Source organism: Lytechinus variegatus, chromosome 1 (genome assembly GCF_018143015.1).
Source record: "Lytechinus variegatus isolate NC3 chromosome 1, Lvar_3.0, whole genome shotgun sequence".
In the NCBI taxonomy this organism is placed as follows: domain Eukaryota; kingdom Metazoa; phylum Echinodermata; class Echinoidea; order Temnopleuroida; family Toxopneustidae; genus Lytechinus; species Lytechinus variegatus.
In genome coordinates, this window is record NC_054740.1 from 14,454,862 (window position 1) to 14,477,818 (window position 22,957).

Sequence of the window (22,957 nt, forward strand, 5' to 3'; positions counted from 1 at the left end):
GTACGTACATGTACGGTAAACTATACTAATACTACCTTGTACATGGTAGTCATATTCCATCCATATTGACTTGGGGTAACAACTGGAGAGAGATTAGTATTGTGTCTGCTAGTTAGCGCCAGTGGTGTCATTTATTTTGTACATCGCGTCGTAGCAGTTGCAAGCGCTGCGGGAAGCGCTGATCATTTATTTTATTTTGTTAGAATTTGTCGAAGATATCGGTGGTACCAGGTATATGGTATCACGCACTCACCATCCTCACTGTCGCTGATGAGTGATCCTGAGGCTGAGACCTCAGACTCAGTCCGACAGCTCAGGAGTCGGGGGCAGGCTCAGTCAGTCTCATCCATCAGCAGATCAGCTCAGTCAGAGCAGGTCAGTAAAACTCCATCAGGTGCAGATAGATCATCTGAGCTGAGACAGTGCAGAGTCAAGCTTCTTCGAGTTAGAACATTATATTGATAAGTGACTTAGCCTACTGAGCTAGTAGTAACAGGAACAAAACTAGACAGTCAGTGTAATTGAATCCGGCATCATGCAGACACCACCGAGGCAACAAAAATATTTCCCAAGCAAGGCTGCAGAGGAGATAGCAAATGTAACTCCCACAAAGTTGATGAACAAGTCAAAGATTTCAGACATTAATCAAAATGAGAAGAATGAACCAAGACCAAGCCCTAGGTAAGTATAGACCTTCTGGCAGCCATGCCCATGGCAGCTGTCTGCTTCAACTTCAAGGTGTTTTTTTTTACATAAATTTGATTTTTTTTAATTGAACACAGAGGCCTCGCGATCGTGCAGCCGCCATTCATGCCATTAGGGGATTAACAATGCAAAATCCCCCTGACAGGGCTCATCAGTTTTTGTCTCACCTAGTATAGCGACGTATTGTATTACCGGACACTATCATATTTCCGGACGCGCATATAACTGCGTAGGAAATCAATTTCGTACCGTAAGACTTCCGCAGTTCAATATCACAGATCAATTCAAAGAACGAGATTGCAAAACCAAAGCGAAAATATAACTTTTACCTTATTTTTCTCTAAAATTGACAGAAAATGCTGAGCATGATCGGTTAAGGGTTCGCATTGAGGTGAAAATTTTTTTTAAAGGTACTTTTATCAAATTTGCTTTTAAAATAATCTTTGATATCTCAGGTTTCAAAAAACTTAAGTTTCATGAAGATTGATGATTCCGAAAGTACCGGAATAGTCCATTTTATTCATGGGGGTGCTGCTACCTCTCATCACGGACGGACTTTTCTACTCAAATTAAATTCACTCTAGTTTTATTGTTTTTAAAGTTACTCTAATTTGGTTTGGATGTTCTTGCACTCTGAACATTTCTCTATTATCAGACATAATATAGTAGAAAAAAAATATTGGGAAGTAATTTTTTTTGGTAGGTGTTAACATTTCCATTTTGAAATTTCCGTCCGTGATGGAAAAAAAGATGAAAAGTTTTTTTATTCTTTATCAGAGTAGAAATAAAAAATAAAAAGGTTTAGAGGTATCTCTCTAAACACTGTACATCATTTTATTTGAACATGGCTAAAATCCATACATTTTATCCATATCATAAACTCAGTCAAAAATGATCACGGACGGACAAAGTTAATTCACTCAAATTCATTTCACTCTAGTTTTATTGTTTTCAAAGTTACTCCAATTTTTTTTAATGGTCTTGCACTCTGAACATTAATCTATCATCAAACATAAATAAGTAGGAAAAAAATATGGGAAGTAAACTTTCCTTGTAGATGTTAACATTTCCGTCCGTCCGTGATGAAATTAATGTCCGTCCGTGATCATTTTTATTAGGATAATGTCTATGGATTCAGCTTTTTATTCTTTATCAGAATAGAAACAGAAATAAAAGTGTGTAGAAGTATTTCACTGGACACTGTTCATCATTTTATTTGAACATAGCTAAAATCCATACATTTTATGCATATAATAAATCAATGAAAAATGATCACGGACGGACATTAATTTCATCACGGACAGACGAGTGAAATACTTGTGGAAAGATTCATATATGCAAATGAGAAACTTTGCTGAGCAGATTATGAGTTTAATTTTAGCTTCTAATTGCAGTGAAAAATGGCTCTGAGAATTATTCAGAACTCAAATGGAATAAGCCTACAACTCTTCACAATTTTTTGTGATATCTTTGTTTGGCCGTTATTGGGGCTATATTGTTGTCAGGAAAATTGTTAAGCATTATTGGAATGCAGATAGAGTTGAAAAGCTACATGTACATGTATATGCCAAAAAAGCGGGAAACAAAGTATGGCAAGAACAAGTCCAAAGCTGTAGATTTCATCAATTCAAGCTTGCAGAAAGTGATGGAGAAGAAGTAGAATGCAATGCATAATCTGATAAGCAGAAAAATCAATTTTTCCATGTACAAACTTATGGATTCACAATGCTTCTAACAGAACATAGGTTTGTGAAAATTACATGAATACCTTTTTTCGAAGTCCATTTTGGAGCTAATTTTAAGCAAATCGCTTATCTGGTAAACTGTGAAAATGCATAAAGCTTGCACTGCAGTGTTTAGAAGTTAAGCTTTGGATTGGAATATCAATTTCAATTTTGGATTCGGTCAGGGCCTAAATACATGAGGGCTGTTGATGTTATGGGGTGTCCCCGCTTTGATATATGCAAAAGATGGATTTAAAGAGAGCCACTGACAAGTGTTGATCCAACAAACAAGCATAAGAATCAGCGACCTGTTAATCTTTGAGATTTAGTTTTTGGACCTTAAAAAAGCATCTTTGCTCTTGGAAAATTAATGCCTAAAATCATCATGATCATAAAAATACTTGTATCAACATGATCAATAATCAACTAGCTGTTGATTTTGAACCTACTTGTATTCTACACTTTAAAAAGACAATAGGGGAAGGCGGGGTAAGTTGTGACACTTTTTGCATTTTGCACGTTAGAATTGATATGACTAGTAATATTGTAGAAATAAGTACCTTAACTTTAAATTTGATTCTTGGGAAATATTTTTCACCTATATATAACTTTCTACCCCCACGCTGAATGTCATTGTGACCTTTGAAAAAAAAGATGTCAAATTGCTCAACTTGCCCCATCTGTGGGGTAAGTTGTGCCATCGTCTGGGGTAAGTTGAGCCACAAAAACTATGTGAAAAATGTATGCGGGAAGAACCAGGATGTCAATTTTTCATTTAAAGTCTTTTCACTTGCTAATTCTCTATGAATACTAACATCTTCTGAAAGTAAAAGGACTGTCATGTGAATTTGCTCCTTTCTGCCTGCATATCAATGGCTTTTTACGTTTTTTATTTTTTTTTATTATACATCACCTATTCTTTACATTCGATTTTGACAAGAAATGTGTTAAGAGCAATCGTATGTCTAGATTATACTGTGCGTCTAGCATAGAAATCAAGTTGCTACATCTTAAATCAAGTTGCAGCAACTTGATTGTGCAACTAATACTGTTTAATATTATTAAAATATGTACAAATCATCAAAACAATTGCATTTGTTTACCAAAAAAAGTACTAAGAACTTTTTACAGAGTACTTCCATTGTATTTTAATTGTGTCCGTCCGTGATGTCTGTCCGAGATGTCCGTCCATGATGGAAAATATTTGCAATTCTCTCAGAAGTTTGATATTGGTTAAGAATTCAATATGCTGAACATAGAAGCTAACATACCCGAGTGTTAGGTGCATTAACAATAATTGGTCCATGTAAAGCTGTTTAGATAGAAACAATAAAAATGTACAAAAATTCTAAAAACCACATTTCTATCTTGTCCGTCCGTGATATGGCACATTTAGTGGATACCTGTGTTTGTAGGTAACCATGGCAACAAACTTTTTTAATCATTCAGCATACTATGTCCTACCCTTCACTATAAAACACAAAGGAACCTTGTTCATCTTATTCCTAATTTGTTACAAGCCTTCAAAACTTTCAAAATCTATCAAATGTCCGTCCGTGATGAACCGATCATGCTCTCCTTGAAATAACATATAACACAGTTTTGGCATTAACAATTGATCCCAATTGATCTATTTTCTGATTGAAATACGGACCTGATTTGCCGAATTTCAATCTCGTACGCTCCATCGATTAAATCGTCGACGGCTAGTTCTCAATGTTCCCGGTATACCCCGGCCGTGCGCGAGGTTTACCGTGTTGGAGAGCCGTCAATGATCGACAGCGCATCGATAGAACTTAACTTGATGACTGAGTCTTACGATATGAACGAGCATCATTAACACTTGGAAGTGCAATATCGAACGCGCAATTAAAAAAAGGAAATTAGTTAGCAAACGTAAATTTATAACAAAGATCTGATCAGAATCGTTATAAGAAAGCAAACAAAAACTTAGAATTTACTCATGAGATGATTAATCTCGAAAAAAATCACACCAATTCTTTCTTACATCATTATAATCAAGAATATGTTTACCCGTCCGGCGCGCGTCCGGAATTACAATATAATTTGTCACGCACGAAAATAATTGTTTTTCGCGGAGGGGTATGCGGCAAGTGCGGTGCAAAGAAAATGGTTGGAAAATATAAAATAATTTTATCATATTCATGATTTTCAGAATATTTGGAATAGCAAGTGATAATTTTTCTTGATTGTATTTCCTCTAGTTGTCATTTTTAAAGCACTGAAATGAAAGTGTCCGGCAATAGGATACACTGCCATACTGCGAAGCAGAGTGAGACTAGGCGCCGCTTTTCCGAATGCGGCGGCGTCAACATCAAATCTTAACCTGAGGTTAAGTTTTTGAAATGACATCATAACTTAGAAAGTATATGGACCTAGTTAATAAAACTTGGCCATAAGGTTAATCAAGTATTACTGAACATCCTATTAGAGTTTCATGTCACATGACCAAGGTCAAAGGTCATTTAGGGTCAATGAACTTAGACCATGTTGGAGGAATCAACATCGAAATCTTAACCTGAGGTTAAGTTTTTGAAATGTCATCATAACTTAGAAAATATATGGACCTAGTTCATGAAACTTGGACATAAGGTTAATCAAGTATCACTGAACATCCTGCATGAGTTTCACATCACATGTCAAGGTCATTTAGGGTCAATGAACTTTGGCCGAATTGGGGATATCTGTTGAATTCCCATCATAACTTTGAAATTTTATGGATCTGATTCATGAAACTTGGACATGATAGTAATCAAGCATCACTGAACATTTTGTGCAAGTTTCAGGTCTCATGATTAAGGTCAAAGGTCATTTAGGGTCAATGAACTTTGGCCGAATCGGGTATCTGTTGAATTACCATCATGACTTTGAAAGTTTATTGGTCTAGTTCATTAAACTTGGACATTAGAGTAATCAAGTATCACTGAACATCCTGTGCGCGTTTCAGGTCACATGTCAAAGGTCAATGAACTTTGGCCGAATTGGGTGTATCTGTTGAATTACCATCATAACTTTGAAAGTTTATGGATCTGATTCATGAAACTTGTAATAAAAGAGTAATCAAGTATCACTGAACATCCTGTTCGAGTTTCAGGTCACATGATCAAGGTCAAAGGTCATGTAAGGTCAATGAACTTTGGCCATGTTGGGGTTTTTTGTTGAATAACCATCATATCTCTAAGTTTATTGGTCTAGTTCATAAAAAGTGGACATAAAAGTAACCATGTATGATGTATCACTGAACATCTTGTGCGAGTTAGAGTAGTATTCAAAGTCAGCACTGCTGCTATATTGAACCGCGTGATGCAGGTGAGACGGCCAGAGGCATTCCACTTGTTTTCTTAATTTGGCCTAAAATGCACCAAAACAGGAAAAAACAAACTTAAATTAAAGGAAAAAAAATAGTGACTTCGGATGTCGTGCATCTACCACTCATTTTTTAGAAATTTGACAATTTGTAAGGACCAACTTGACTGAATCATATATTATTATTAGTTTATTCGGCATTTCAACAAAAAAAGTTATTATTAAACAATGCTCATTCCACATGTTCGGGGAAGAATTAATCATTCTTTCACTTGACAATGAGGAGAAAATAGCGTATTCTCTATTTTCTATAATAAAATACGAAAGAAATAGTGAGTGGATGACATCAGTCTCCTCATAATTTGCATACCCACCACCACCAGGATGTGCATATGACTGTTTTGTGAAATTAGGCAAAATTTTAAAATGTCAAAACCTTCTAATTTTACATCTGATTTTGATGAAATTTTCCATGTTATGTTTATTGGATTTTTCTCTTTTATTCAAATCAACTTTTTATTGGGGTGGACTTGTCCTTAAATTACGCATGATCATATGATGAGTTTGTTGTTTCAATTAAACTTTGCAAGGTCAGCTGTCTGTGACTCCAGGCATGGACTGCATGGGAAGTACGTAGCCCTGGCCTGGGACGCAAAGTGCACGTATTATCATGGGAAGTTCTAATTGTCCTGGATACGACAATACCACTTGATTATGATTCATGCTTATAAAAAAAAATCATCAGGTTTAATTAAATCCATGATTACAGAATTCATTTGCAATACAATGGAAAAGAAAATGGTTCATCGCTCCAAATTCTCTCATTTTTTACCCAAAAATTTAGAAGAAAAAGAAGGGAAACAACCAGATAATGGTGATTGAACGTCAACGGACAGATAGGACTTCATTTTGAAAAATAATTGCATGCAGATACAGGTACATGTAATTAGCATTTAGAAATTACTTTTTAGGAAGATTATCAATGGATCAACAAGGCAAAAAGTTCAAAGAGATCAATATTTTATTGTCTTAAGAAAAAAGAGTTTTGAGAGTTTCTATATCTTTTTCTCCCATAAAGCGATGACATTATACTCACACAAGCCACAAAGAGATTGGACTATCTACCCTGGGAGGATTATTTCATGGCGGTAGCATTTTTGTCCGCCCAGCGGAGCAAGGACCCAAGTTCTCAGGTAGGCTTTAATCTCTGTAGTCCGGACTAATTCTTCAGCAACATCTTTTGTAGGGCCCAGTTGTATATCAAGTAAATGGTGGATGCAAGGAAAAAATTTCAGAGAGAGAGGAAAGCTTAGGACCAAATGAGTTTAAATTATCTCAATGCGTCGACCAGCAATAATCTGAGCCGGCATACATGTAGATCTGTATTGGTCGCACAGAAAGGTTGTTAGCACTAACAGCACTGTTAGCGCAGTTTTGCCCGCACAGAGGCATAATGTTAGCCCAAACACTAGCTAGCTACATGAAGAGATGTTAGACTAACATGTTGCACAGCTGTGACATGACCTGTCTTCTCTTTCTATTATTGCCCATACCATATTAATTGTAAGTGTTGATTATTATTATGGCAGTCAAAGATCAACATTACCATACCTGGCGGGGGGGGGGGGTGTTTCACAAAAATTTAAGTGTGTCTTAAATACAGAGTTGCGTACGGTATAAAAGGCTTGACCGCATTGGTCACTCAGATCGTGTCATGAAGACGCACACTACTGTGTATCTATCAATAAGATTGCGCGTTGCATATCATGTACATGTACGCGTCAGCATTTAATTGCGACTTAAGTCATGCATGTACTTAAATCTTTGTGAAACAACCCTCTGCGTTACCTACTCTTTTTTTTAAATAGTACATTGGTTTTTTGGTACCTACCTTGTCAGAAGTCTGTGCAGTGTCTTCCAGTAGAAATATCGCTCTAAAGGCACTATGTGCCTTTTCATAGCAGCTTTCCTGTATTCTCAATTGTCTTGTCTATGATGAAGTATGAGAATGGGTAATGTAAGGTCACTTAGAGTATTCTCATGCTACAGCTCTGACTTAAATCTGACAAGGTACTGTACCTTCAAGGTAGTCTGCAGGCACAGACCTTGATTGAAACTTTGATCAACAAGTGTGTCTCTATGCAAAGACTAGCACATACAAAACTTGCTGTTTCAAGCGGGCCTTCAGTACACAAGTCATGAGTGGGCTGCTATTCAGACCCTTAACCCTATCTAGGCCGGGGGGGGGCCTCCGAGGCCCCCCCTCAACGAATCGCGCGATATTTTCGCCGTGCGATATTTTTTGACCGCGCCGCTCGCTGACTTTTTACTTTCAAGTCTTGCGCAACTTTTGAGACCAATTTTGCGTCACCCGGGTAAGTGGTTCCGAAATTACGCAACATTGAGTAAGTGCATGTCAGACCGAAAATGGCTCAAAAACGTGGTTTCGTGTACAAAGTCAATGCAAACTGTGTTTTTTCAACCAAAATTCATAAATGTATGATTATTTTTAGTTTTGCTAGTCTAAATGTATTCATTTTATGCTTTTTATGATCACAGAAAAGTCCCCAACAAATTTCATTGAAAAAACAATGAAAAACAAAAGGTAAAAAAAACAAAGAAATACATAAGAAATTGCGAAAAACAATATAATACATAAGAAAATGATTTGATATCACAATTTTTTTCATGTACACTTGCTAAGGACACCACAAAGAGTTTCTATACCAAAAATTAGTACATTTGGAGCTTTATTTATGGAGTTAGAGGAAAAGGTATGATTTCGCATACTAATTACGCATAAATTAGCATAATCACTCAATAGCGATTCGCATGAAATAAATTACTATACAATCTTGTAGATTATGTCCCAGGCAACCCGCGTGCCAATTTTCGGCGCGATCGCGCGGTCGACGGCCGAGATTTTAGGGGGGGCCTGGGAGGCCCCCCCCCCCCGGCCATAGGAACTCCCAAAATACCCCGGCCTAGATAGGGTTAACTCAAGTGAAGGGTTTGCACAGCAGACTACCTTCAAGGTGCATATAGGTTTTTAACTCTCCGATACATGGGGCCAGGATTATTGTCCTTGGATGAACACTACAAGAAATAAGCTTTGTAATGCCATCTTTAAACCAAGTATTGGGCAATACAATTTTACAAAGTCCAGATCTTCCATGTAAATTGCAGATTGAGATACTAAAGTACAAAACTAATAACATACAAACATTTAGGAAAAAGCAAGAGCAGCAAACTAGTAGAATGAAGGTTTCCAACAGACAAGGTACATTTAAAGGTAGATTTAATGGAAACACTAGATTTTAGTGTGATTTGTATTTTGTACGCTTGTTTTTATTCAGCCTTGGGCTGTGAGACATGTTTTAATATTCCAATTTTTAATTTGAATATCATCATTCATGATCAAACTACATGTAAGAACTATAATGTAAAAAGAGAATGAATGTACATATTTGTATGGGATTTTGATTTACAGGTTGGTGCTTGTATCGTGAATGAAGAGAAAAAGATCGTTGGTATTGGCTACAATGGGATGCCCAATGGTTGCCATGACGATGCATTACCATGGAGTAGAGAAAACGAGGACTGGCTGGAGACTAAGTATCCATATGGTGAGTTCATGAAATAATTAAGGGAGCTTAAAGGGATTTAAGTTTGGGGGGGGGTGTTTCACAAAGATTTAAGTATTACTCAGGGTCGCACTTAACTATCTAGTTGCATGAAGTAGAAAAGACATCACTACATTGGTCAAATTATGCTAAGAGGACGTGCGCTGCTGCCCATTAATCAATGAGAGTGCGGGTTGAATAACCATGTGCGCGTCAGCACTAAGCATGACCTTAAGTCATACTTGTGAAACACCCCCACCTCCCCCCCGGTACATGTACCTGGTACAATAAAGACATTTTATGAGCTTTCACTAATTTGCTTTACAAGTTATTACACATAGGTCTAGGAAGAATAATGTTGAAGGAATTTTTAATCAACCCCCCTTATATTTAGGCTGCTTAAAGATGTCAAGTGAAAATTTGTGGTTTGTGCACAAATTGCGCTCTTATTGTGAAGCTTCATGTAGGGGAAGGCGGGGTAAGTTGTGACAGTTTTTGCTTTTTGCATGTTAGAATTGATATGATTAATAATCTTGTCGAAATAAGTACCTTGCCTTGAAATTTAATTCTTCTGAAATATTTTCCACCTATAAATAACTTTCTATCCCCACACTGAAAGTCATCGTGACCTTTGAAAAAAAACGATGTCAAATGGCTCAACTTGCCCCATACATGGGGTAAGTTTGAGCCACCTTCTGGGGTAAGTTGAGCCACAAAAACTATGTACAAAATGTATGGGGGGAGAACCAGCATGTCAATTTTTTGTTTAAAGTCTTTTCACTTGCTAATTCTCTATAAATACTAACATCCTGTAAAAGGAAAAAAGCAGTCATGTAAATTTGCTCCTTTCAGCCTGCATTTCAATCGATTTTTATGGTTTGTTTGTTTTTTAAGATACATGACCATAGGAATTACCATGGCTCAACTTGCCCCATGCTGTTTGGCTCAACTTACCCCACCCCGATCTTAGTGCGATAATTTTGTATCCACACATTTATTATGCATCCATCATATAAAAGACTATGACAAGAATGAAGATCCATACCTGGACTAATAATGTTGTTATCATGTCTTAATTATATTCAAAGACGTGTGTGTTTATGAAGCACTTATCTATTTCACACTCTTTTTTACTTTTTTGGCTGAAATTCATATTTTTCCCTCTAAAAAACTAGTTTTTGTTTCAAAGTTGGAAACAATGTGGTGGGGTTAGGGGTTATGCTATGGGTCATCAATACATGACACCACCACAATGTCTGACTCCTTCATTATTGGCCTGGGGCTGGTGGCTCAACTTGCCCCTATGCTCAACTTACCCCGCCTTCCCCTACTTGTGTTAATCAAGAGAGACTAGTCAACCACAGTGTACCCAACACCATGCATTGATCACAGTAATTCTCATAATGATTACAGACCTCATTTTAACACAACATGTATTGGAGTCTCACCGCAGATGCTTTTCAAGCAGGTTCCTGTATTAACTATTATAATGTAGGCCTACATATATGTATATATTTGTTTCAGTATTGTGTCCATCCATCCATCCATTGAAGTGACCCGTCAGAATCTTACGTTGCGTTGCGGCGGTTGCCCATCAAAATGTGTCCTTTTCTCGCTCTGCAATGACGTATGATGTCAATGGGCTGTATGCCAGTTGCATCACAAGCTACATGTAAGAGAGGAATGTCAAACGCCGGCGTCCTCGTGCTCTCTTTCCTTCTATAGCACCAGTAGGGGCCACTGTCTCTAAAGCGTTCTTACGAAGAATGTGGCTTAAAAAGTATGGAATATTGTACAACACCTACTTAGCTTGTTGTACGTGAGCAAATGGGAGACTGAATGTCAAAAATTGTACCGTTGCACACACGACGTACCATCCAAAATGTAAAGTTGCACAGCTTCGGAGGTGACGTTGCAATGCGATTCAATTATTTGCGCCGGGTAAAAATTGAAGGTGAAATATGCGCATAGCTTGCTGGCTACATGCGCAGTGCTGCCCGAGGTCATGTGTGCTTGTGGTGTTTTCTTTTTGCTTTCAATATTTTTGCTCCCTTTTCATAGATTACTGCAGGGAAAAACATGTCTTTTTTTCCATTTTTTTGCTTAACTCTGAGGTGTTGTACAACATAAATATTCTTATTCGTGCAATGGTGCGAGATTTTGTATTCGGTGAAAGAAAGAGACGCTCTATTCAACTCGGCTAACGCATCATTGAATAGAGCATCTTTCACCTTATGCAAATCTCACACCATCGCACCCGTGCCTATTCGCTATTTGAGTACTAACATGAAATACGGGTGACCTGCCACCTCATTACCAACAATACGTCATCCAAGTGATTGATTTAATGCAGAAGAAATTCAATGCGAGGTTCAGAGAATGGGGAGAAAACAAGGTTTAAATGAAATGTTAGGGTTCACTCAAGCGTGAGATATGCACACTGCAACCTGTATGAAACTTCTAAACTGTCAGGGGAAAAAAGTGATTAGAAAACTTCTGTATCTCATTTTTGTCTCACCTGCGAAGCAAAGTGAGACTATAGGCGCCGCTTTTCCGACGGCGGCGGCGGCGTCAACATCAAATCTTAACCTGAGGTTAAGTTTTTGAAATGACATCATAACTTAGAAAGTATATGGACCAAGTTCATGAAACTTGGCCATAAGGTTAATCAAGTATTACTGAACATCCTATAAGAGTTTCATGTCACATGACCAAGGTCAAAGGTCATTTAGGGTCAATGAACTTAGACCATGTTGGAGGAATCAACATCGAAATCTTAACCTGTGGTTAAGTTTTTGAAATGTCATCATAACTTAGAAAATATATGGACCTAGTTCATGAAACTTGGACATAAGGTTAATAAAGTATCACTGAACATCCTGCATGAGTTTCACGTCACATGACCAAGGTCAAAGGTCATTTAGGGTCAATGAACTTTGGCCGAATTGGGGATATCTGTTGAATTCCCATCATAACTTTGAAAGTTTATGGATCTGATTCATGAAACTTGGACATAATAGTAATCAAGCATCACTGAAAATTTTGTGCAAGTTTCAGGTCTCATGATTAAAGTCAAAGGTCATTTAGGGTCAATGAACTTTGGCCGAATCAGGGGTATCTGTTGAATTACCATCATATCTTTGATAGTTTATTGGTCTAGTTCATTAAACTTGGACATTAGAGTAATCAAGTATCACTGAACATCCTGTGCACGTTTCAGGTCACATGACCAAGGTCAAAGGTCAATGAACTTTGGCCGAATTGGGTGTATCTGTTGAATTACCATCATAACTTTGAAAGTTTATGGATCTGATTCATGAAACTTGTACATAAGAGTAATCAAGTATCACTGAATATCCTGTTTGAGTTTCAGGTCACATGATCAAGGTCAAAGGTCATGTAAGGTCAATGAACTTTGGCCATGTTGGGGTTTTTTGGTGAATCTCTGTAAGTTTATTGGTCTAGTTCATAAAAAGTGGACATAAGAGTAACCATGTATCACTGAACATCTTGTGCGAGTTAGAGTAGTATTCAAAGTCAGCACTGCTGCTATATTGAACCGCGTGATGCAGGTGAGACGGCCAGAGGCATTCCACTTGTTCATTTTACTTGACAAAGTATTTGCAGTATGAAGAAGATGAGTTACTATTTGAGATCAGTTAATTTTCTGGTATTTCACTTTTATCACATTTATAGACCAAATGTTGTTTTAGGTTTTAGAGAGAGCCTTCTCTGATGACTTACTGTTGGACTTGGGGTGGCTGGTCGCTAATCGCCATATATGAGATGTAAACAACTTTTTTTTCAGTTTGCCATGCCGAGCTGAACGCCATCATGAACAAGAACTCTGCAGATGTGAAGGGATGTACTATGTATGTAGCTCTCTTTCCCTGCAACGAGTGTGCTAAGGTCATTATACAGTCGGGGATCAAAAAGATCATCTTCCTCTCCGATAAATACCATGAGACTGACACAATGACGGCTTCAAGGAGAATGCTGGATTATGCTGGAGTAACTTACAGGTGATAAGGTTTTTATACAAAGTTTACTTTCTGAGTGCTTCTGGATCATTGACTTAATTAAGCCTCTGTATTCAGATACATTATTTTTTAATTACATGTAGACCTTTGAAGTGATAGGCCTTGGGTATTAAAACTACAAAGGTCTTACCTGAGAAGAAAAATAGCTTTACTACTGTGCTAATGGATGAAAAAAAACACCATTGAGGAAAAAATAATCAAATTTGTGCAGACTTAATACAATAACTGTATTAAACTGAAAAGTGACACATAGGAGGGGAAGGGGGCTGCAAATTGACCCCAGTGAATTGAGCACTTGACTTTGACAAATTTCTTGACTGTGCAGTCGTGCAGAACTATTTGACGATGTCATGCAGCTGACTTTTTACTTTCAAGTGTTGTGCATCTTTTGAGACTAAATTTGCAATGCCTAGGTATGCAGTTCCAAAATCCTGCAAGTGCCATATCAGACTCCAAATTGCTCAAAAACATGAATTCTTGTACAAAGTCAATACAAATTGGGTTTTCAACCAAAAATCTTAAATGTATCATTATTGATTATTTTCATTTTTGCTGATTTAAATGGATTTATTTCATGCAATTATGATCGCCAAAGGGTCTCTGACAAAGTTCATGGAAAGAAAATGGTAAAATACCCACAGTTCTAAATGCTCAAGTCTTCAAGAAACAATAAAATACACAGAAAATTAATCGTCAATTCTTTGTAAATATTTCTTAGAAATATTAAGAATAATATTTTCACAAAAATTTGATAATGAATAATAAATAAATAGTAATAATTCAGCATTCTACTAGCTACATGAACTATTTCTTAAGTGACTTAAATAAAAAAAAAAGGGGGAAAACCACATTTAGGGCAAATTTCATATATTTGCATTGTTAATTTATTAAAAAATACAAACAATTGAGTTTTTGAGCATTTTACTGTAGTCGTGTAGTTCACATCTGGCTTTATGAGTATGCAATTTTTTTGCAGCAATCGCGTTGTCAGTGATTGAGATCTGAAGGGAGGGTCAAATTGCCTCTGAAATAGCCCACTTAGATTAGGGTTAAGATTCTCATTGATGTCTTATAAAAGTGTGTTGTAAAAATAAGTGGATGCTATTTTCCTTCAAGATAAAAAAAAAAAGAACCAAATCTGAGTATAAACTCATACAAAGAAAAAGTTAATACTCCTTATATTAAATGTAATTCTCAGTAGAATATGATAAACAAAATCTGTTTTAATTATTTGACCAGACAAAAGAAGTTTGCATTTCTATGGGAAGAGATCTCACCGCCCAAACACCTTTCATAATTTCCTCAAATATGAAGAAGGTCATCCTCTGTTTACGTTTTCTTTTCTTTCCTTCTCATCCATTGTTATCCACAGTAAATTCACACCATCTAAGCAAACAGTCACGATAGATTTCTACACATTGGATCCACAAGCAAGACCCAAAGACGAGAACAAAAACGAAGAGCAACCCTAACTCCTCACATATCAGGGTTTGTCTGGTAATATTTATTTTGCTCAAACTGTTTTTTTTTATTTAAACAGATCTTGTCTTTCCAGATTATTTGTACATCTTATTTATATTTTCATATGACTATATTGGTGATGCAGAATGTTTGTAGAACATGAGAGAGAAAAAAAGAAAACAACTTTATTACTAGCTTCTGAGCTACAAGTAGATAATGGGTAGACCTCAGTCTCAATAACGTAACAGTTATTAGGTAATTGATTATAGTGACTTGATCAATACCAGTGGCAATGATTCTAGGGGGCGGGGGGGCACAGTGCCCCCACTTTTTGAAGCACCGGAAACTTGCCCTTTTTACACAAGAAAAATGCCCCCTTACAAACGTGTACCCTTTCGCCGAGGATGACCCGTTATAGGTGTTACCAAGTGCCCTTTCTCGTATAAGTGCCAATTTTCACCACAAAAAATGGGGGAGGAAAGGAATTATTTGAGCCTGTTTTTATCAATCTTGTCTATCACAGGTATTGTTGCTATGTCTTTTTAATTTCTGTTTATTTTTTTTGTGGCTCACAAGGTTGGCAGGTACATGTATGCTTGCTGAAAACTAACAATAATTACATGACTGTTAAAGTTTGCAATCAAATTATTGCATGAACCCTTTTCTCAGTTCAAGTTGTATACATGTATTGAGATTTTTTTTTCTTTCGCAATAGGTTTGTCAAGATTCACCTTCTGATCATTAGAGAACTTTGGAATTTATAATCCATTCAGAAAAATGTTGGCCTCTTTACTTGAATTCTCCGACCATGTGGAAGAATACAAATTTGAATAAAAACCATGCAATTCTCTTATAACATCCTGAGGATTAAAGATAAATGAATCATCCATACCCATCAGCATATAAATATTTAATATATATTGATTATAAATATTCAATATATAATACTTTTGATGGACCCAGTGCTTGCATCCATTGAAATAACAAGCTACCCAGGAAAAGATTTTGACATGAGCTTGAGGAGGGTGAGGAGGTGTGTTTCTCCTACAGACACAACAGGGGTTGTCATCTTCTCCATCATCTGTCTCGGCAAGCGGATGGTCGAACAGTCTCCTGTTGGTCTTCGATGATGATGTTGATGGCCCTGCCTGACCGCTAGCTTTCTTCTGCTTTCTTTTGGACAACCTGGCAGTACTTCTTTCTTCCTCATCAGCTTCAGAAACACCTGGTTTTCGGTTATGCTGACTCCAGAAGCCCTAAAATAAGTAGTGGAGACCCTCTTCTCTGTAGCTTCAGGAGAAGAAGGCTTTCTTGCAGTCAGGAACAGATCAGTCTCACTAGGTGCTTGCAATCGACCCATGTCTTTTGGGGACCCATCTGCTGCATTTCTGCAGAAGAGGGAGTAGATGTCTGCGGTGTCACGAGTGCTCGTCTTGGACACTTTCAAAATCCTTAATACTGCACTTGGATTGAAAGGAAAGATGGCTGTTTTCCAAAATGCAGATTTGAGGTCGTCTTCCTTCAGAGCCTGGAGGTATGCTGAAGAAGATAGTCGAGCGATCTCGTATCTTGTTATTACTTGATCAAGGGATTCAAGGCACACTCTTGATTGTACGTAGACTTCATCTCAAAAAAGCAGGCGAGGTCAAGTGGTTGTGTAATGTGCGACATGTGAGCTGGCAACATGAAAAGGATGACCTGGTTTGCCCTGGCATAGTCAATGACCTCAGTGCTGATAAGGGATGTGTGGCCATTGTACATCAGAAGGACATATTCTCTATCTTCCCTTGGAGGCAGGGACGGAACGAAGTGCACCATGAAGAACTTCTTGAACATGGTCCGATTACTCCAACCTGTCTTTGTGATAGTTATTTTGGATCTAGGAAGAACACTGCTCGTAAGTTCCTCAATCCTCCTTTTCCCTTTGATAAACACATAGTAGTGTGGAAGAGCCTTACTGGCTGCGTTTCCACAAGCTAGGACTGTGGTGGTGGCAATCCGTTGTGATGTAACTGCATTGGTTCTGGATCAGTGATCTGAGCAAGCTACCTTGGGTGGTTTATGTTCATCGACATTCCAGATGTATCGGGGCTTGTCACAAAGATGGAACTTGTCCATGACAAGACAAAGTTCCTCAAAATAGTTCGATAGAACCTCCTCTGTTGATTTCGCTCGGTTCATTCGCAACTTGCTGGGAGCTATGAGGCGAAGATTGTTTCCTGATTATTCTGGGCCAATTCGATGGGCTCGCTGTATATCTGCAAGTTTCTGCGCTGCTTCTGTTCCCTGTCTAGCATCTTGCAGCAGAGACTGCACAAATCCCGCGCAGTCCCCTCCATCAAATTTCTCTGGCACATTGTATAGTACAATATTGTTATATCTGTTTCGGTTTTCAAGATCTTCTAACTTGATATCTGTCTCTTCAAGTGCTTTTGTGAGTTTTGTTACTTCATCTTTCGAATTGTCTAGATCTCAAACTTCATGGAGGCATGAGCCTCGTGGCACTCCTTCAAGATCTCATTGAACCTAACCTCTTGCTGTACCGCAAAATTCTTGAACCAACCTGGTGCTTCGGTCTCTTGCTCTGGCTCCACACCGAGCCCGACCGCGTCTGGGTGCTGCACTGACACCAGTGCTTGCGTATTGCCTGCTGTGCTAGTGTCCATAGACACACATTACTGTAGTTGCTTGTCCTTTTTCCATCATAATTTTTTTCTTGATGGGTTAATAATCTAACCTTGAAGTCTCTCTGCTCCTTCCACCTTTCATCTGTTCCTCTCTGCCATAGTACATAGCGTCTCCTGCTTCAAAAACTGACTTAAAATCCTCAATCTTTACTCATCACTCTCGCACATGTCTTCACACGAGCGTCGCCATTTGAACCTCCCTTATTTTTTATATAATTATTTTTGACATATTGCACAGTAGTACGGAATATCCTCGTGGTAGTAGAGAATCGCTATAGGAGTTGATATGTTGTCTCTCGATAAGGCAAACTGTTATTGCGACATTCCGACTACAACTGCTAGTCTTTGTCAGGCAACGTGGACAATAGTCACTGCATGCACCTTTTATCTCGTTATACATTATAGAAAATATGAATAAATCTTGTCTTCCACTTGAAGAAGAAAAAAGTATTTGCAGCGATGTTTGAATGTTTTGATCAGATGAAGGATTTGAGCAACAAGCCACTGTAAATACGCGAGGGCATTCTCTTCCAAACCTGTGTCTTATCAGGGCCCTGATGCACAAGACTTAGGTATTGAATGTATGGCTGATTTTTATGACTGATTCACACACAATAATTAATGCAATCAATAGTAGAAATCAGCTCCATGATAAATCGCTTTTCTTTATGTTGCTGGCCCCGGAACACTTTAATGCAACTAAATAAATACATATCCTTTCTGTGAGTATGGTATACACACATGTATGAGAAATTATTAGATTTTTTTCTGAAGCACTCTTGAAATTTCTTACATATTTTTTAAATTTGGACCCAGATATGAGTTGATTGACATATAGTAGCTTTAGATACTAAATGAGAATTAATTATGTGATTATAATTATACACACCTAAACTGTAATAGATAATGCACTTGTTGTAGAGTTTGTGGCAGATGGAATTTAAAACTATGGTAATGGTCTGAATAGTCCGTTCGAAGCTTCTCTTAATGACTATAGCAGGGTTGGCTGATTTAAATCATGATTTAAATCACAATTTAAATCACTTTAATTGAAAAGTTACAAATGATTAACAGTTTTTTTCATTTGTGGCAGTTTTATATTTTTTTACAACTCCAGGTTTATTGTACTAAAAGAAATAATTCAAATAAACTTGCAACTTTTTCCCAATAAGTCACAGCTTTGCAATTCAATGCTTTAAACAATCAAAAAGCTCCAGCCATGGCTTAAATACCAAAGGAGGTTTAAACAAACAAAAGGCAAAAAGAAATATAGTTTTCTTTATTAAACACATGATTTCCAGTCCTTGGCTTGAAAATCAGGTATGTTTCTCTTTCAAGAATGTGAGTCTCTGAGTCATGGAATTCTTCCTAAGAAACTGATCCTCATTTCAAGTTTGAATATGAACACTACCTTTGCAGTATTAGCTTTACCAAGGCAATTCCTCAACTTGGACCAAACCAGTCAGTAGGAGCGAATTAACCTTACACGAGAGGATGCAGAAAACAGCATCTTCATCATGACTTGTATTCTATTTTAATTCTGTTTTGACTGGCTTTAACTATTAAATAGAATAGAAATTAATAATAATTTTAGTTGTGAAATGTATGATTTTGAAAATGATTTCAGGGTAAGGGTTGGTGTTTCCACTTTGTTTTAGAAAATATTGTTAAAAAAAAATCTGATTTAAATGAAAAAAAATATTGTTAAAAAAATCTGATTTAAATAAAAAAATCTGTTTTAGATGAAATAAATCTGATTTTTTTTTATTCATTTTTTTTTAAATCCCCAATCCTGGACTCCAGTCTTAATATGACTTTATGTTTTATTATTTTTGTCAGGGTGCTTATGAAGTTATTGCAATATTCTAGTGTAAAGTTTATCATTTATGTTTATTGAATATGTGGTGGGGAAAAGACACAATGTATTTATTAATTATGTACTGTATTTCTACTACATAGATATAATTTGAGAATATAGTGTAAGTTAATTGTACATTTGCATGTAGGAAAACATTGTAAAAAAAACACTTTGGTTTTTAAAGGTTTTCCTCATGTGGGACTGTCCTACAAGCCTACCAGTAATTTTGTTAGATAAAAATTTTAGGATTTAGAAATATATATTGTTAACATAACATTTATTTTGATATGTGAAATGATAAAAATGACTCACTCTACGTACATAGTACAGTGCACGGCTAATTGTCAACACAAATTAGGCATACCTGATTGTGTATTATCATTATTTAGAAAAGACAGGGGACCGTTTCATCAACATTTTTGTCTGACAAGTTGTCAGATCTGACATCTTTCCTTGATTCTGATTGGCTGAGATGCACTGTTACTATAGTAACTGTCGGATAAAATGGGACTTGTCGGATAAAAAGTCTGACAAGTCCTTTCATGAAACGCTCCCCTGATCTGTTCAGAAAATGCTTAGATGCTTTTCTAACACAATTATAATTTTTTTATTAGAATAATTTTGCAACACGATTTTTTGTAAATACATTTTTGGTTGATTCTCAAACTTATATAATTTACGATTGTTGCCACAATTGGGCTTTATTTTTTAAAGCTGAAGTACCTTATATTGTGAAAATATGTGTGTTTTGGTTAATTTTGGTTTGTGTGAGGTGGGAAATTCTGAAAGGTTTTTTTTTTGCATTTTACAGTTTTGATTAATGCCATGCATTTTGAAATTGACTCGCAAAAGGTTAGTTACATGTATGCTAGCTTTTTAAAATTTCATTTCTTATGAAAATTTCCTTTCCTATGAAAATTTCCACCTATCTCTAAATGTGTGCTTGGCCAAATCCTCTAAATCCACCATCATTTAGTTTGAAATATCATGTGTTGTAGCTCAAATACCAATTTCGAAAGTACATTATGAATTCAGAAAAAATGGCATCATTACTGCTTTAATTTATATACGGCACATTTACCTCTTTTTTAACACCATATAAGATTCTGCAGTACTCCTTTGATAAAAGTACATTTGTGTATGTTGACAGTTGAGTATTTATTCTGATTTCTGAATTCAATTTAGATGTTTTTTGTTTCAGCTCCATGTATTCACAAACAGCCTTGATGCCTGCAGATACAAAAAATACAAAATAGAATTCAGACATGTCTTTAATGAATTGCAATAATTCTAGGGCAAGGCCACAGTCAACAAGGGCACAAAAATAACCAGGGCCAAGAACAGGGGCTTTGAGGTGAGGTCGTCCAATGCCCTCAGAAACAGCATTGATGCCCTTCTAAATATTTAAAGATTTAAGGTAAAAATAAATGCCCTTTCGCCTCTGGCCTGGCACCCTTTGGTAATCCAGTGCATGGATCCCATTAAAAAGTACATTTTACTTGTGATGCCTTTCTTAAATGGCCTTGGAGGCACTGCTAAAGTGAGCACTGCCTTCTGTTTCCTTTTAGGTGTGCCCTTAAAAAAATGGCCTTGCCTCCTTTTAATTCTTAATTTGAGCCTTGTATTGGAGACATCCAAAGTCATGGTTGGTCTTTGATATAATTTACACTTTTAGAAATCATAATGCAATGTAATATGTGCATGTGAGGAAGTAATAACATTCAAAGCAGGTTGAGTGTATTTATATTCCTAAGTTTCAAAGATTAAATGAGCAATTAAATGATAATGTATGCAGGTGAGGTGTGAGTGAGGGTTATTGTATTCGTTAACAATGTCATGTAGATCAAAGTTGTTGTTTTTACATAAATGATTAATTGGATCATTATTCTAATATTCTTTAAGAAACATAATTTCAAATGGACTTGTTTTTCTTACCAAGCCTTCCAAACGACATTTGCCCATTGACTCAAAGCAATTTGAACTTCTTGCAAATTTCATCCGACCAAATTGCCAATTAATAAACTTTTTTATATGATTCGATTTGAATTGTTGAAATTAAAGCCCTATTCATTACATTTATTAAAATATTTGAAACAAAAGTGAACATTTAATATCTGCCTGTAGATGTATTAAGAATTGTCTCTTATTCTAGTCGACTATGACACAGATGTTCAGGTAGCTTTACCTCAAATTTTTTATGCATTTAACATTTTTTTAAATTTAAGATTATATTTTGTAGCACTTGTACTCACAAATATATCATGACATTGTTATTAATATATTTAAATTTCAGAATATTCAAAATTTACGATCAGCTGTTATTTTTTCTGCTTGTCCTGGAATTGCCATATTTTTTTTATGGTATTCATACAATACTATTACATCATTTTCTCTTTTCTGTACACGGCATGAAAATTGACAAAAGTGTGTGAAATGTACATAAGTTATAAAAGTGTCCCATTGTTTTACAAGTTGACGTGGTTTCTTCTCTCTGAGTTTATTGTTTTGTAGTATCTGGAACTATACTTTACGTGTAACTAACATACAGCATGTTTCTTCAAACTGTTGCATACAGTGATACTACATAAATAATAATGAAAACTAGGTTTGGAAACCAATTGATTATCTAATCTATCATGTTATTAAAAAAAATACTGTAATCGTTTATAACATCTTTTCTGCCTGTCCTTGAATTTTCATCTTTTTTATGGTATTTATACAATACTATCACTTTTTTTCTGATCTGTACACGACATGGAAATTGACAAAAGTGTGTGAAATGTACATACTTATAACAGTGTCCCATTGTTTTACAAGTTAACTTTTTGGTTTCATCTCTCTGTTTCTGAGTTTATTGAATTTTTTTATATGGAGGTATATTTAATTACTTAACGTATAACTCATGATACATACAGTATGTTTCTTCCAACTGTTACATACTACATGTATGATAATAAAACCTAAGTCTGAAAACCAATTGATTATGTTATTTTAATATACTATGATTGTTTGTATCATATTCCGTTAAGGGGTTTTCATACCGGGCCCTGTTGCATAAAAGTTGCTATCATAAGAACTTTGACATCCAATGGCTATTGCCATGGTAACAAAGCTTATCAGCGAATCAAAATCAAGGATTTCAGGCAAGTTACCATTGGGTGACATAGTTACCATAAAAAATTTATGCAACAGGGGACATTTTAGCCAGGGTATGTTGACATACAGCTCTATAAAGAATGTGATTTCTCAATATTTTGTGTTAAAGGTCAAGTCCAGCCCAGAAATATGTTGATTTCAATAAATAGAGAAAAAGCATAATGCTGAAAATTTCATAAAAATCGGATGTAAAATAAGAAAGATATGACATTTTAAAGGAGAATGAAACCTTTGGAACAAGATAGCTTGTGTGAAAACAGAAAAATCACCGAAACAGATCAACGGAAGTTTGAGAAAAATCAGATAAATAATGAGAAAGTTATGAGCATTTGAATATTGCAATCACTAATGCTATGGAGATCCTCAAGTTGGCAAT

General features: G+C 36.3%; 1 protein-coding gene across 1 annotated transcript; it reads left to right on the forward strand.

The window, feature by feature from the left end:
- Positions 1–29: 29 nt before the first annotated feature.
- On the forward strand, positions 30–22,402 carry LOC121406813 (deoxycytidylate deaminase-like). Its single transcript, XM_041597686.1, has 5 exons — positions 30–681; positions 6,835–6,949; positions 9,247–9,382; positions 13,188–13,401; positions 14,792–22,402. Exons 1-5 carry the CDS (start codon positions 536–538, stop codon positions 14,889–14,891), a joined length of 711 nt encoding a protein of 236 aa, XP_041453620.1. The 5' UTR covers positions 30–535; the 3' UTR covers positions 14,892–22,402.
- Positions 22,403–22,957: the final 555 nt, after the last annotated feature.